Source organism: Phacochoerus africanus, chromosome 1 (genome assembly GCF_016906955.1).
Source record: "Phacochoerus africanus isolate WHEZ1 chromosome 1, ROS_Pafr_v1, whole genome shotgun sequence".
NCBI classification, from domain to species: domain Eukaryota; kingdom Metazoa; phylum Chordata; class Mammalia; order Artiodactyla; family Suidae; genus Phacochoerus; species Phacochoerus africanus.
Genome location: NC_062544.1, coordinates 209,812,438 through 209,827,589, shown reverse-complemented (window position 1 = coordinate 209,827,589; position 15,152 = coordinate 209,812,438). Strand labels below are relative to the sequence as shown.

Here is a 15,152-nt window from a genome sequence, read left to right as displayed (position 1 = left end):
AGCCATCTGGATTATGGCAACGCTTTCTAGGACTTCAGGACTGAAGAGGATTTTGCATTGCCACGCAGAATGCCTGAATTTTCAGAAATGTCTGTGTCCTTCACAGCTGTTCTAACCTCCCTGTTTGCTTCTGTCCAGTGATAGAAAATGCACTCCTTGGGCAGCCTGTTCTCTCTTTGAATGCAGTTTACAGAAAGATCTTTTTTTCACCTGCCTCCCTGAAATGTTCATCCACTGGCCCTGGTTCTATCCCTGTGGAGCCACTCAGAACAAATTGGCCTCTTCTTACTTCTTTCTCTTCCTCTGTCTTACTTCTGCTTTCAAGATAGTGGAGACAGCTCTCACGTCCCCAGAGTCTGCCCTTCTCCAGGCTGCATAGCGACTGTTCATTCAGCCATTCTTCCGATGACAGTCCTTTGTACCCTCTTTATCTGGCTCGCTTTCCTCTGGGCATGTTCCAGTTTTGCCAGTGTCTTTGTTAAAGTGACTGAACAGTGCTGGAGAACGGCTAGGGCCATAGACTGTTCTGCTAAAGCTTCCTATTCATTTACTAGTTCTGTGACCTTGGGTAAGTGATATAATTTCTCTGACTCTTAATAATCTCACCTGACAAATGAGAAAAGGTGCCTTCCACATTCAGTTGTTGTGAGTCCTAAATACAACTGTGGTAAAATCATTAGGTGAATGCCTGGTACAAAGTAGTTGGCTTCATGATAAGCCATTGTTATTATAATAAGTACTATTAATTCTCTGGATATGGCTTTCATAAAAAAGTTTGGATCACTCTTATGTGTTTCATTTTTTTTTGCCTTTTTGTCTTTGTTTTTAGGGCCACACCCACGGCATATGGAGCTTCCCAGGCTAGGTGTTGAATCGGAGCTGTAGCCGCCAGCCTATGCCACAGTCACAGTAACATGGGATCTGAGCTATGTCTACGACCTACACCACAGTTCACGGCAATGCCGGATCTTTAACCCACTGAGCAAGGCCAGGGATCGAACCTGCATCCTCATGGTTCCTAGTTGGATTCGTTAACCACTGAGCCACGATGGGAACTCCTTGCCTAATGTTCTTTTTAAGTTCCAGGATCCCATCCAGGATAGCACATTTTATTTAGGTGTCGTATCTCCTTAGACGCCTCTTGGCTGTGAAGTCCTCTCAGTCTTTCTTTATTTTTGATAACATTGACCGTTTTGAGTGGTACTGATCCGCTGTTTTGTAGAAAGTCCTTCAGTTGAAATTTGTTGGATGTTTTTCTGATGATTGGACCAGGATTATGGACTTGGGGAAGGAAGATCACAAAGATAAAGTGAACGCATCACATCATATTCACGACTTGACTTCATCATATTCACATTGATGTTGACCTTGATGATCTGGCTCAGGTAACATTTTGTTTGTCAGGTTCCTGCCCTGTGAAGTTACTCTCCACCTCTCCACCCACTTTTCAAAAATATTCTTTTCGGAAGGAAGTCAGCATGCCCAGCCACTGGAAGCTACTTCTTATCCACCTACCAGTCCAAGGGCAGAATTTCTAATAGCTGTTGTTTTTCCTCCACAAGTTATTCAGGGGCCAGAATTCTCCCATTTTGTTGACATCTCCTGGGGCTTTGTCGTCTAAATCCAGCCAGCGTTAAGAAGAAGAGAATGTGGAGGAGAATGTTTGCTTTTAAAAGCCTTGGCCTGAAAATGGCACACATCACTTCCACTTAACATTCCATATGACACTCATTCATCTGCCAAACCCAACTGCAAGGGAGGCTAGGACATATGGTCGAGCTGGGTGCCCAGGAAAAAGAGGAAATGGATTTTGGAGAAAATCTAGCAGTATTTGCTGTACTGCTTTAGAGTACAAAAGGGAACAAACCAAACCCATGTCCTCTCACTGTCTAATAATATAGCCATCACTTCATTAAGAAATAATGGAAGAAAAACATAATCTTAGAATCAAGGAGAGTCATGGAAATTGAACAAAATTAGCTTACTAAAAAACTTACTCCAGAATTCCCTGGTGGCACAGTGGATTAAGGATCTGATGTCACTGCTGTGGCTTTGGTCTCTGCTGTGGCGTGGTTTGACTCCTGGCCAGGGAACTCCTGTGTGCCGCAGGTGCAGCCAAAAAAAAAAACCAAAAAAAACCAAAAACCCACCAAAACCCCAAAAAACCCCTATTCCATTGACCATATTTTTCTTATTTCATTGTTGACCTAGGTGCTTTTGTTGGGAGTAGGCACTCTCTGCATTTGAGAACCTCTGCCATGTATCATGCCTATATATCAGATTCTGCATCGTTTCAAAGTCTGCCATGCTGTGTTTTCCTCCATCCAGTGTTTTTCTGGCATGTAATTCCTGTGGTTTCTTTTCCTATGAAAATGCTACCCACTCCTCAAGTGACAGAGGAGGTGACTTCATCTACCCTTGAGTCAGAATTAGTCCCTTGCTCCTTGCGATATCATGTCACTCTGTTTCCACCCAGCATTTAACAGCTGTCCCTACACTAGTATGATATACACATTAAGGCATCAGACTTGATGCTCCCTGAGGACAGCACAGGTTTTATTATCTCTTATATCCCTAAGCCTAGTCTGAAAAATAAAAAGCATGCTTATTGAATGTACCCAGGATGCTAGATGTCCCCCCAAATGATCTCTTTTTAAAAACTCTTTTCTTTAAACACAAGAAGACATTTTCTTTTTTCCCCTGATCATTAAAGTGATCTTCACTTATGATAGCCAAGCCTTCCTGGTGGAGGAGATCTTGAGCTGAGCCTAGAGCAGGATATGGTAGAAATAAAAGTCTAGGCCTGCCAGGCAGGCTATTCTGCTTTCTGTGACGCATCCTAGATTCAGGGCACTTGTTTAATAGATGGTTAGGTCTCCTTTGAAATAGCTGCAGCGTAAGATATTGGCTTTCATAGATCATCATATAATTAACACTCAGACTCTGAGCTTGTTCTGGCATCCTCTTGGGTGGTGGGGGTTGGCTTAGGAGCTTGATGCTCATTATCTTGAACAGGAGTTACCAACCTGAATTCCCAGGGTCCCAATAGGGGGATTGCTTCACCAGAGCAAAAGAAGTGTTTAATTACAGCTACAGAAAGAGGAGCAGGAAAAAAACAATCATTTTCAGGCATTAATGATTCAGCTGCTATGCATCTCTTTACCAACCCAAACATAACTTCTTAAGGTGACCTTATCAAAATTATTGGAAATAAAATATGAATTATGAGGCAGTTGTCCCTTTCCTTCCTCCTCTCCTTTTCTGTCCTCTTCTCTTAGTCTTTTGTTTACTTTAGTGACTTTACCAGCTTGATTGATATTTTACTAAAACATAAATCAGGAGACAGTTTTTTCACAAAATGCACCCCCCTAGTCCCTTGGTGATCCAGTAATTAGGACTCTACACTTTAATCTGCTGCAACCCGGGTTCAATCCCTGGTCCGGGAGCTGAGATCCCACATCAGTCTGACATATGGCTAAAGACACAAAAACCATATGACATTTTGGCTAAAGACACAAAAACCAAAATGCTGTCTGTATCTCAGGTACACTGTCTCCTTGACATTCAGGGTTGATAAACTGGGTATTAATTAGGATTTATATTTTTATAGCATTTCTCAATTCACACTATTACATATATATATCCATCTGAAATTTGAAATGATTTTGGTTAGCGTGGGAATGAAGTTTTTCCATTATTACAGATAAAAATATAGTCTCAGATACTCAGTGACCTGCTCAGGACCCCACAGCAACTGTGGTTCAAAGCTGGGTCTCCTCACTGCACCTCTAGAGCTGAAGGTGCAACATTAGCACCTACTTGTCATCTAGTTAGCCTCATGGCATAGGCTCACATGTTTTTTATTTTCCCTGATTAAAAAAGTGATCCTCACTTATGATAACCAAGTCTTCCTGGAGGAGGTGATCTTGAACTGAGCCTGGAAAGGTTGGTAGGGTTTGATAGATGGTAGGGGTAAAGGATTTTTTTTTTTTTTTGTGGTGAGTGAGATTAGCTAGCTACATGCTTCTCTGACATGTCTCTCATATGTCCTGTCGAGGGGCCTGTGGAAACCGGACATTGAGAATGAATCCACTCCTTGATTTATGCCACCACTTGGAGCAGAAGATTCTCAAGTCAGAGACTTTAAGTCACAGGTGCTCAAAGTCAATAGAGAATCACAAAAGGGACCTAAAGATCACTTACTTTAATATCCAGATTTTATTGATAAGGAAATTAAGGCCTACAAATTAAGTACATTGAATTTATTTGACCCACAGTGATAGTACATCGTTATTAATTAGAATGCCTAATTCCCAGCTTAGTTTTTTTTTCTGATACCTTGTTTCCTCATTACCAGTTTTCTTGGCGTCTTTTCTCATTCTTAGGTTTGCTTTAAAGAAGACATGTTTATATAGACATGCTTCATATTTCCAAGGATGTGTGATGTAGTCATAGGTGCAGAAAACTAACCACAGAGTTTATTGCATTGAAGGCATAACTAATACTCCTATTTAGACTCAGACCTCAGTAAATGCATTTACTTTAACACATAGTACTTAGCATATTGCCTGAACAAAAACAACAAAAATCTGAGTAAACATTGGTTTCATAAATGGATGAAGGAATGACATGGACTGTCAGCTAAAATTCATTGATTTTCCCTTTGAAGATAACACATTACTTCTTCACCAATCGTATGAATTCCATGTTTGCTTCAATTTTTATCACCAGAAGCAGCATTTTTCTTTTTCTACTAATTTTTATGAAATAATTAAAGGTATAAATGTGCTTAAAATAGTCTCATTTTTTTTTGCCCAACAGCAAAGTGGAGCAAAGTTGGTGGGGATGCCGTAGAAAATGGATCATTGCTGACAGCCAGTACCTCAATGAGAAAGCTTTAAATGTTTATGTTGGCTGCTATACAAAAATCTAAATGGGGTACACAAAGATCAGTTTGATGGTGTAATTGATGGTATAAGCTGAGGACTGCTTCTAGTTTGAAACACTTGCAGAAATATGCATGGTGCGATTTTTTTTTTTTTTTGGTACTGCAAAAATGATGTTTGTAGTCCTGGAGCTCACTCTGGTGAAATATTTACTGAAGGTAAAATCTGATTCCACAAAATTTCCGGTGACATCTCATGGCCATGGGGGTTTGACTTTTTTCCATGGTTCTCAACCAAGCCTGAATTTGATCTGAATTTCAAACCCCAAGAGTTTCTGATAGGTAGTTGCCATTCAGTGGAAGCAGAAGTCTTCCAGGACTTGCTTTTTGTCTGCTGAAAGCTTAGGAATTACAGTGGCAGTTTGGTCTGAACAATGATTCTGGAATGGGACCTCAAACTTGGTGGCATCTTGCTGCCAGACGCTAGATGTTCGAGGGAGAGAAGTAATTCATTTTTAAAGCGTATCTCTGCATTTCTAATCCTAATTAGCTTTTATTCATTGATATATGGTTTAATGTTGCCAAGTATTATGGATCTGCCTCTGGAAAGAAAAAAAAAGGTAAATATGTGTTACCAAAATGCCCCTTTTCAAATAGTTACTTCAATATTTAAGCCATGGGCATTTATGCATTTGCTTAGAGAAGATTTTTGACAATTTGCAAGTGTGCATTTTTATAAACAAGATAAAAATTTGAATAATCATTTCATGTTGTTTTGCAGAACCCCAGCTGAAAGGAATTGTGACAAGGTTATTCAGCCAGCAGGGATATTTCCTGCAGATGCACCCAGATGGTACCATTGACGGGACCAAGGACGAAAACAGCGACTACAGTAAGGAACATTAGCTTCTTGCAATCCAATTATAATCCAATGTATGGCCCAGTGTATCTTAGACTTAAGGCATGGCCACTTTAAGAACTATTTAACTACTAGTAAGCTGGTGTCTTTTCCTTTATCCTTTTTGCTGTGATTCCCTGTAGCTTAGAGACAATAAGGGAGAGAAGTTATGTACTCAATAAGAAGGTAGGAGGCTTGAACAAACTTTGACTGCTCAGGACTAGAATTTCCTCTCATCCCATTACTTGCAGTCAAGATGATGGTAAGCATTTGTAGGAACAAGGCAGACCTTCCAGCACAAAATATTTTAATCCTGGAACCAAATAGTAAGCATATTATAATAATTCTTAGAACATCATTTCTGGAAGACGAAAACTACTTCTCAAGCTAAACACTAAATACATACATACACAGGTATATTACATGTTATTTTATTTTGTTTGAGGATAAAATTATTGATTTAAAAAGAAAAACATTATGATATTTTATAGTATATATGATAATACAAGATAATAAAAACCAGCAGACCTACACTTTGTTTATGAATTTTTGAAATAAAATTCAGATTTTAAAATATTATCGGTAATATCCTTGGAAATATTGTTTACCTAATTGAACTATAGCGTTGACTCATTTGATAACTAAACAAATCATTAAGGTCTGACAAAATATGTTTGCATTTCAGAAGAGTTTTAAATACGAATGTCAGAGCTGGGAATGATCACTTGCATCACATCTTTCAGTTTCTGCATAATCATATCCAGATACCTGGGGGGAAATTTGTATTATTCTAAAATTATGCAGGGCGTCCTATTGTAGACACCCTGTTAGATCTTTAGTGGCTGGTCACATAGTAAATGCTTATTTAGTCTTTTTCAATTGAGTTGTCTTCAGATGAATGTGATTTTGTTGTCAGACTGCCATTCTGCCCAACTGCCTAAGATAATCTGAGAAGCCTGATAATTTATGGTGAAATATCTTCTACATTAGAAATAAAGATCTGAGGAAAACATCAGCAGTCCCTAGAGTAGTGCTCCTGTCCACCCCTTCTAAATTTGTTTTTGTTTACTTAATGTTACACATTGCAGTATATGAATTACAATAAAGAAAAGATCTTATAAAGAATTCATCCCAGTTTTTTGTAAAGTAGTTGATTAACTTATTGTGGTTTGCATTGTTTTGTGTTTGTGGGAATGCATTCTTTGAATGATGTAAGGTTTTTTTATATATAATGATTTTTATTTTTTGCATTATAGCTGGTTTACAATGTTCTGTCAATTTTTTACTGTACAGCAAGGTGACCCAGTTATACATAGATGTATACATTATTTTTTCTCATATGATCGTGGTCCATCGTAAGTGACTAGATATAGTTCCCAGTGCTATACAGTAGGATCTCATTGCTTATCCATTCCAAAGGCAATAGCTTGAATGACGTAAAGTTTTAAATGAGTGCAGAAAAGTGAGGATGTGTTCCTCTCCATGTAGAATTTTCATTTGTTGCATCTGTACTTGAATGTAGATTTAGTGAAGCTACAGTATAGATGGAAAGAATCAAGGATATTGCTTAGCTGTGTCACCCGTGCTATCTCTGAGGCATCCCTTGATCTGGTTTCTTTTTGTATAAAATGAGGTGGCTAGAGATGATAATATCCTCTGTCAGAACCGTCCACCCAACTTAAAAAAAAAGGTTGAAAAATTATACATTGGTGAAGATAGATTCAAATCTTCAGGTAAACCAAATAGCTATACTTAGTTCCACAAGATGCAACTGTAACTCAGATAGCTGTCCTGCAGATGCATGACATTGATCATGGGGCAGAGACAGAAAGGTGAGAGTGAAAGTGTGGGGTTAACTAATAAATCCTTTCTTCACCGCTTTTAGAAAAATAATTGAAAGGGCTTTGTCTGCTGATGCTGGGTCAATGTCTAGTGTAGATCCATACCCACGTATAAATATGCACATTCACACACCTCTATATGTATAATTAAATATAGATATATATATGGGCGTAGTTGCATTATGCACAACACATACACACAGCGAGGGTGGGACATTTTGTCAGGTACTTTTAGAAACTGTCCAAATTCATAAATTTAATGTATCTTAGTAAGATAAACTACTGCACACACTTTTTGATATGTTTGTATTAAAACTAGAATAGTTAAACTCATAAATACATTTGAAACTCCTGTGTGTTCTTTCTGGTGGAGTCCTGCTTTTCACTCCAACACCACACCAGACATAACAACTATTCTGAATTTGGTATTTTTTTATTTCTGTGAAGTTATGAAATACATTTTTCACATATATGAATATATATATTTATAATATATAAGTATATATGCATATATATACACACATTTGTGTATATATTTATAATATGTCTATATGTATATATGTTGGTTTATATATATATATGAAAATTTATTAGAAAATAAATTTTTCATATGTAAGTATGGGTATATATACATATATACGCTTACATTATTCATAACATTGTTTTATAAGTTTTTTAAACTTTCTATAAGAGGAACATGACTGCATATAATTTTATGTATTTTTCCTCCCCAATATTGTTGTTGTGGGATGTAATATGGTGGTATATTTGCTTTATATCGTTAACTTTCTCTTTTTTAAAAAGTATCCCATTGCATGCTTAAATGTAGTTAATCCATTCTTTTTTTGGTGGATAGTTATCTTTTCTATTTTAAGGTGATTTCAAATAGTGCTGCTAAAATAGTTCCTGTAGATATTGAAGAGGCCTTCCCTAACCATCCTTTATAAAATTACACATTTTCACCTTGGCCCTTTCTATTCTGATACCCCAGTTTTTTTTTTTTTCCTATTCATAGCTCCTATGATGAACTTTTATATATATATGAACAGCAACTATATATATGTTAGTTTTCATTTTTGATCTTCCTCCCAGTAGATTCTAAGTTCCATGAGACAAAATATTTTGTTTTGATCTTTGTTGTATCTTTAGAACCTAGAATGACCACTGGTTCATAGATAGTTAAGCACTCAATAAAAATGGAATGAATGAATGAATGTGTCCTTATGCATATGTATAAAAGTTTCTCTAGGTCATTGGCTAAATATTCTACCCACCTAAATATTTTTAAACGCTTTCTTTTGAAATACTTTTAGATAGCAGAACATTACAAAATAATACAGGAAAATTCCTGTGTACTCTTCACCCAGCTTCCCCTCATGGGTACCACTTTATGTAACAAGGGTACAATAACATTAACTGAGCTATAGACTTCATTCAGATTTTGCCAGTTTTTCAACTAATGTGCCATCTTCTTATTCCCCCTTTCTGTCCACATGTTTTAATTAAAATACTTCCAATGAAAACAAATAATTTTTATTTGTATCTTTTCTGAGTGTGGAGTGGGGTAAAAATATCAGAGAAGGATTTAAATTCTACTCATGTTTTTTAATAGAAAATTGTAAACCTCTAACTTGTGAAAATGCCTTTTCTTTCTCTACTTTGTGTGGGCAGGAGTAAAAGCATTTGATTGTTTGAGAAAAAAAATCTTGTTACTATGAGCATCTGTCAGAAGTGTGTTGTTTGGTTCCGTAGACATCATTAGGTCCAACCAACCTTTACCGTAGCATCTTGGATTGAATTGATAAGACACCTGTTCCTTTGTTCATGAAGAAAAGACTAATTACATGTAATTGAGTACAAAACCAAATGGGTTTGTCCGCAGCAACAGATAAAAATCTCTGCGAATATAATGATAACAAAAGATGCAAAACCATGTTGGAACACTGGCACACACAAAAGACAATTGCAGCTCAGAGAGTATTAATAGGAATACTTTACATAAAATTAGAAAGGTAATTATTCTGCTCCACTAGTTAACATAGGAGAAGATACATTTGAAGAGGTCAAACATGCAGGGGTGAAAACGATTAAGATATTATAACCAAATGCTTTGTTCTCTTTTTCTCAGAACATAAAGTAATAAGAGCCATTAGCCTATGGCATGAACTGCCTGATAAATGAGTACATTGGTGAAAATGGGAGTGTTCCAGCAGACACTGTGCCGGCACTTGCAGAGGGTTTACAAGAAAACCCCTTTCTTGTGGGAAGGGAAGAACGTGGTTGGTGGTCTCTGGGAGAGTCTCAGAACTTGGTGACTTCTTTGGTCTTCTTCAGTCCTGAGATTCTTTTTTTTCTAATTTTTATATAATGATTTTTTTTCATTATAGCTGGTTTACAGTGTTCTGTCAATTTTCCACTGTACAGCATGGTGATCCAGTTACACATACATGTATAGATTCTTTTATCATGCTCCATAAGTGACCAGTGCTACACAGCAGGACCTCATTGCTTATCCATTCCAAAGGCAATAGTCTGCATCTATTAATCCCAAGCTCCCAATCCATCCCACTCCCTCCCCCTTGGCAACCACAAGTCTATTCTCCAGGTCCATGGTTTTCTTTTCTATGGAAAGGTTCATTTGTGCCATATATTAGATTCCAGATATAAGTGATATCATATGGTATTTGTCTTTCTCTTTCTGACTTCCTTCAGTCAGTATGAGAGTCTTTAGTTCCATCCATCTTGCTGCAAATGGCATTATTTTGTTCTTTTTTATGGTTGGGTAGTATTCCATTGTGTTATACACCACATCTTCTTAATCCAATCATCCATTGATGGACATTTAGGTTGTTTCCATGTCTTGGCTATTGTGAACAGTGCTGCAGTAAACATGCGGGTGCATGTGTCTTTTTCTAGAAAATTTTGTCCAGATGTATGCCCAAGAGTTGGATTATTGAGTTATACGGTAGTTCTATGTATAGTTTTCTAAGGTACCTCCTTTCTGTTTTCCATAGCAGTTGTACCAACTTACATTCCCACCAACAGTGCAGGAGGGTACCCTCTTCTCCACACTCCCTCCAGCATTTGTTATTTGTGGACTTATTAATGATGGCCATTCTGACTGATGTGAGGTGGTATCTTGTGGTAGTTTTGATTTGTACTTCTCTAATAATCAGTGATGTTGAGCATTTTTTCATGTGCTTGTTGGCCATCTGTATATCTTCCTTGGAGAATGTCTATTCATGTCTTTTGCCCATTTTTCCATTGGGTTGTTGGCTTTTTTGCTGTTGAGTTGTAGAAGTTGTTTGTATATTTTAGAGATTAAGCCCTTGTCAGTTGCATCATTTGAAACTATTTTCTCCCGTTCTTTAAGTTGTCTTTTTTTTTTTTTTCTGTTTGGTGTCCTTTGCAGTTTGATTAGGTCTCATTGGTTTATTTTTGCTTTTATTTCTGTTGCTTTGGAAGACTGACCTGAGAAAACATTTGTAAGGTTGATGTCAGAGAATGTTTTGCCTATCTTCTCTTCCAGGAGTTCTATGGTGTCTTGTCTTACATTTAAGTCTTTCAGCCATTTTGAGTTTATTTTGGTGCATGGTGTGAGGGTGTGTTCTAGTTTCATTGATTTGCATGCAGCTGTCCAGTTTTCCCAGCGTGACTTGCTGAAAAGACTCTCTTTTTCCCATTTTATGTTCTTGCCTCCTTTGTCAAAATTATTAACCATAGGTGTCTGGGTTTCTTTTTGGGTTCTCTATTCTGTTCCATTGGTCTGTATGTCTGTTTTGGTACCAGTACCACACGTTTTGATGACAGTGGCTTTGGAATATTGCCTGAAGTCTGGGAGAGTTATGCCTCCTGCTTGCTTTTTGTTCCTCAGGATTGCTTTGGCAATTCTGGGTCTTTCGTGGTTCCGTATAAATTTTTGGATTGTTTGTTCTAGTTCTGTGAAAAAATGTCGTGGGTAATTTGATAGGGATTGCATTGAATCTGTAGATTACTTTGGGTAGTATGGCCACTTTTACAATATTAATTTTTCCAACCCAGGAGCATGGAATATCTTTCCATTTCTTTCCATCTTCTTTAATTCCCTCAATTAATGTTTTATAGTTCTCAGATACGGAAACACTGCAGGCCAGAAGGGAGTGGTAAGATATATTAAAAGTGCTGAAAGGAAAAAATTTGTAACCTATAATGCTCTCTCTAGCAAGAACATCATTTAAAATAGAATGGGAAATAAATAATTTCTCCAACAAACAAAAGGTAAAAGAGTACAGCAATACTAAACCCATTTTAAAAGAAATACTGAAAGGGCTTCTTCAAATAAAAAAAGAAAAAGTAAAAAGAAATAGGATGGAGGAAACCACAGATGGAAAGCAATCACTTAAATAAGCCAGCATACAGATCTAAACATGAAGATGTTAAAAAAAAAAAAGAAGACTTCAAAATCACAGAATGTGGGGAAGGAAAGTAAGAAAATATAGATTTTTAAAAAATTTTAATGATGTCTTTGAGCCTGTATGACTATCAGGCTAAAGAAAGCAGATACAGGAAGGGGTTAACATACTTAAAAAACAGGGCAACAGCAAATCAAAACCAAACATTACATTCACAAAAACTGAAAAGTACTCAAGCATAAAATAAATGGAAATCATCCAATCAAAAAAAGAAAGGAAGAAAAGAGAAATATAGAATCAACTGGAAAACAAGGTTTAAAATGGCAATAAATATATATCTATCAATAATCACCTTAAAGATCAATGGACTGAGATTCTTTTAAAAATTATTTTGAATAGGTAAGATAAGTATATAGTACAAAACTGTCAAGGCACAAAATGCACCCAGTTGAAAAAGAGCAAAACAGTTCTTGACAGCCAAGAGTTGGCTTGGCACTTACCAGCAGGCCATGGTGTGCTTCTGTTGAATATAAACAGTTTCATAGAGCGCCACATCAGACAAGGCCACTGTGACCAAGATTGCTCAGGACAGAAGCAAGACCACTCAAGTAATCACATCTGAATGCAGGCAAAAACAAGAAAGTTGTCCAAACTATAAAACAATCAAATATTTCCCTATCCTGGCTTATATGGCCAACTGCTCCATTATCACCAAAACATAGAACCTTGCTTTGTTCTTCTTGCCTTATAGATAAGAATTATTGGGATATCCAATTATAGAATTACACCTGAATACTTAAAGCATCCAACCTGGAGTAATCTGCTTTCATTGAGCCTCCTTAAGAATCACTTAACACAAGACTAAATACTGGAAGTCCTTTCTTATACCTCACTAAGACACCCCGGTTCTGCCAAAATGTGTATTTTTTTCTCCTTCTGAGAGTCATTAAACCCAACATTATCCAACTGTAGATGTGTGGATATGTTTCTTCGGCTGGAAAGCATTAACATAGTGAAAAGTAATTTTCTGTTCCTTCCCTGTCTGCCACCCAGGCACTTTTCTTGGTATTCTTTCAGGTGCAGTCTGTGTATTAATGACAGATATGTACATTACATATCTGTATCTATATCATATCTCTCTGTCTATGTATCTATGTTATGTATGTATGTATGTATCTATCATCTTGTTCAGTACTTTTTAAACTTAAAATGTTGTATCTACAAGACTTAAATTAGTACACATTTAAATGGGATAATTTATTTAACCTTCCTATTGAAGGACATTTAGCTCTTTCTAATATTTTGCTAATGCAAACTATGCTATAAACAATATCCTTGTATGGAAGTGATTCTGTTTGTGTGCAAGTGTATTTATGGATGCTTAGAAGAGGAGTTGCTAGGTCAAAATTTTGTGCTTTTATAGTTTTGAAGGATATATATTTGCTTTCCATTATACACATTTATATGAACAGTAGCTGTTTCCTTATCTTTTAGTCAACACAGTGTATTATCAAACTTTTTTTAAAAACCTAAACTTTAATTTTTCTTATTATGAGTTACGTTGAGCACTTTTTCATGTACTTTAAGAGCCATTTTCATTTTTTTCTAAAATGTCAGTTTATATTTGTTTTTTATTAAATGTCTGTTTTATCATTGGCAGGAAATCTATTTATATTTTAAAAATCAGCTCATTGTTTTGTGAATTGCACAGATCTTTACTTATTCTGTTGTTGGCCTCAGAAATTTTTTTGCCACATTTTATTTTATTTTACTTTATTTTAAACCTGATCTTCTGCCTTCAGCTTTTCTCTCCTATTTAGAAAGATTTTACTTACTTTAAGGTTATAAAAGAACCTCTCTCATGTTTTAGTAAAGAATTGTTTCATTTTTACATGTCACTTTTAAGTCATCTAGAATTTATTTTTTATAGTTTGTGTAGCTAACTACCAGTTACAAACCCAAATACAGTTTCTTCAGATTTTATGACTAAATTAAATTCTCGATAAGTTCAGCATAAAGAAACATATTTCAAAGGCATCTTTATCTGAGTTTCAGAAATCCAATTGGAAATTTAAAAATTTAGTCATCCCGCTATGTTTTCTATACAATACAAAACATATGATGTTTTGATACCACCACTCAAAGTATGTAGACACAGCCAAAGCCAACAGAAGGTCTGTATTGCTAAATGATGAACAAATACATGCTTTAAATGGTTAGTTGGAAAAAATCATCAGGGGCATCAGGGAGGCCACAAAGAATATTTAGAAAGGTGTTCTCTCTTCCTAACAAGGGGTGTTTCTGGGCATGGAGCTCATCTCTTTCACCTACTCAGACATACACATTATAGCAGTTGTGGGAGAACAAGGGCTATGCCATAGCCAATTACAGGGATATTATTTTCTTCCAGTGTCATCTGTACTTTAAGAATATATGATCAATTTGTATGTGTGAAATCACACCTACAAGTTGGATGAAAAGAAAAAGACATGCATGTGTTATTCTGCTCATTTTCTTTAAGCAAGGTTATTTATATAATCTTGAGCAACACTTTGGAACATGTAGTGTTGTTACTCTCATAGTGGCTTGCCATTTCAAGAGAAAAATTAATATTCAGCCTTAGCTTATGAATGCAGTTACTTTACTTGCTTTGTTAAAAAAAAATAAAGGGAAAATATTGCCTTTTGACTTTCATAGCTATAGGAAAAGTAATGGACATTTGTCCGAAATTTGTTTTTGTTGATTATGTTTCAATTTTAAAGACCATTCCTTCAAGTAATATTTGTGGAAGGCTTGAACAAGAACCAGTTCTTTCCTTGAATAGTTTACCCATTCACATAGGTTCATATGAGGAGGAAATAACTTGTTTTGGCCTTGGTCTTGTACCTTTTTATGTCTTCTATTTCTTTTTGATCCTACGACTTCCACCCTCATGTTTCTCTCTGGTCAGTAAAATAAAACATGAGCCTTTTGAAATTATCCTTCTTCCTAGTTGCTCTGTGACTATGCATGGGCACATTTATAGGCAGATTACATAGAGGTTAAGAATCTCGTGGGTACTGGGAGTTCCTGCTGTAGCCCAGTGGGTTAATGATCTGGCTCATCTCTATGGCGCTGCCAGTTTGATGCCTGGCCTG

General features: G+C 36.4%; 1 protein-coding gene across 4 annotated transcripts in view; it reads left to right on the top strand.

Moving 5' to 3' along the window:
* FGF12 (fibroblast growth factor 12) overlaps positions 1-15,152 on the top strand; it is a 570,669-nt gene that overhangs the window by 354,652 nt on the left and 200,865 nt on the right. For all 4 annotated transcript variants that reach the window (XM_047788857.1, XM_047788848.1, XM_047788839.1 and 1 more), the window contains one exon: positions 5,667-5,777. In XM_047788857.1, coding sequence (XP_047644813.1) covers positions 5,667-5,777 — 111 coding nt within the window. The remainder of the gene's footprint in view (positions 1-5,666; positions 5,778-15,152) is intronic.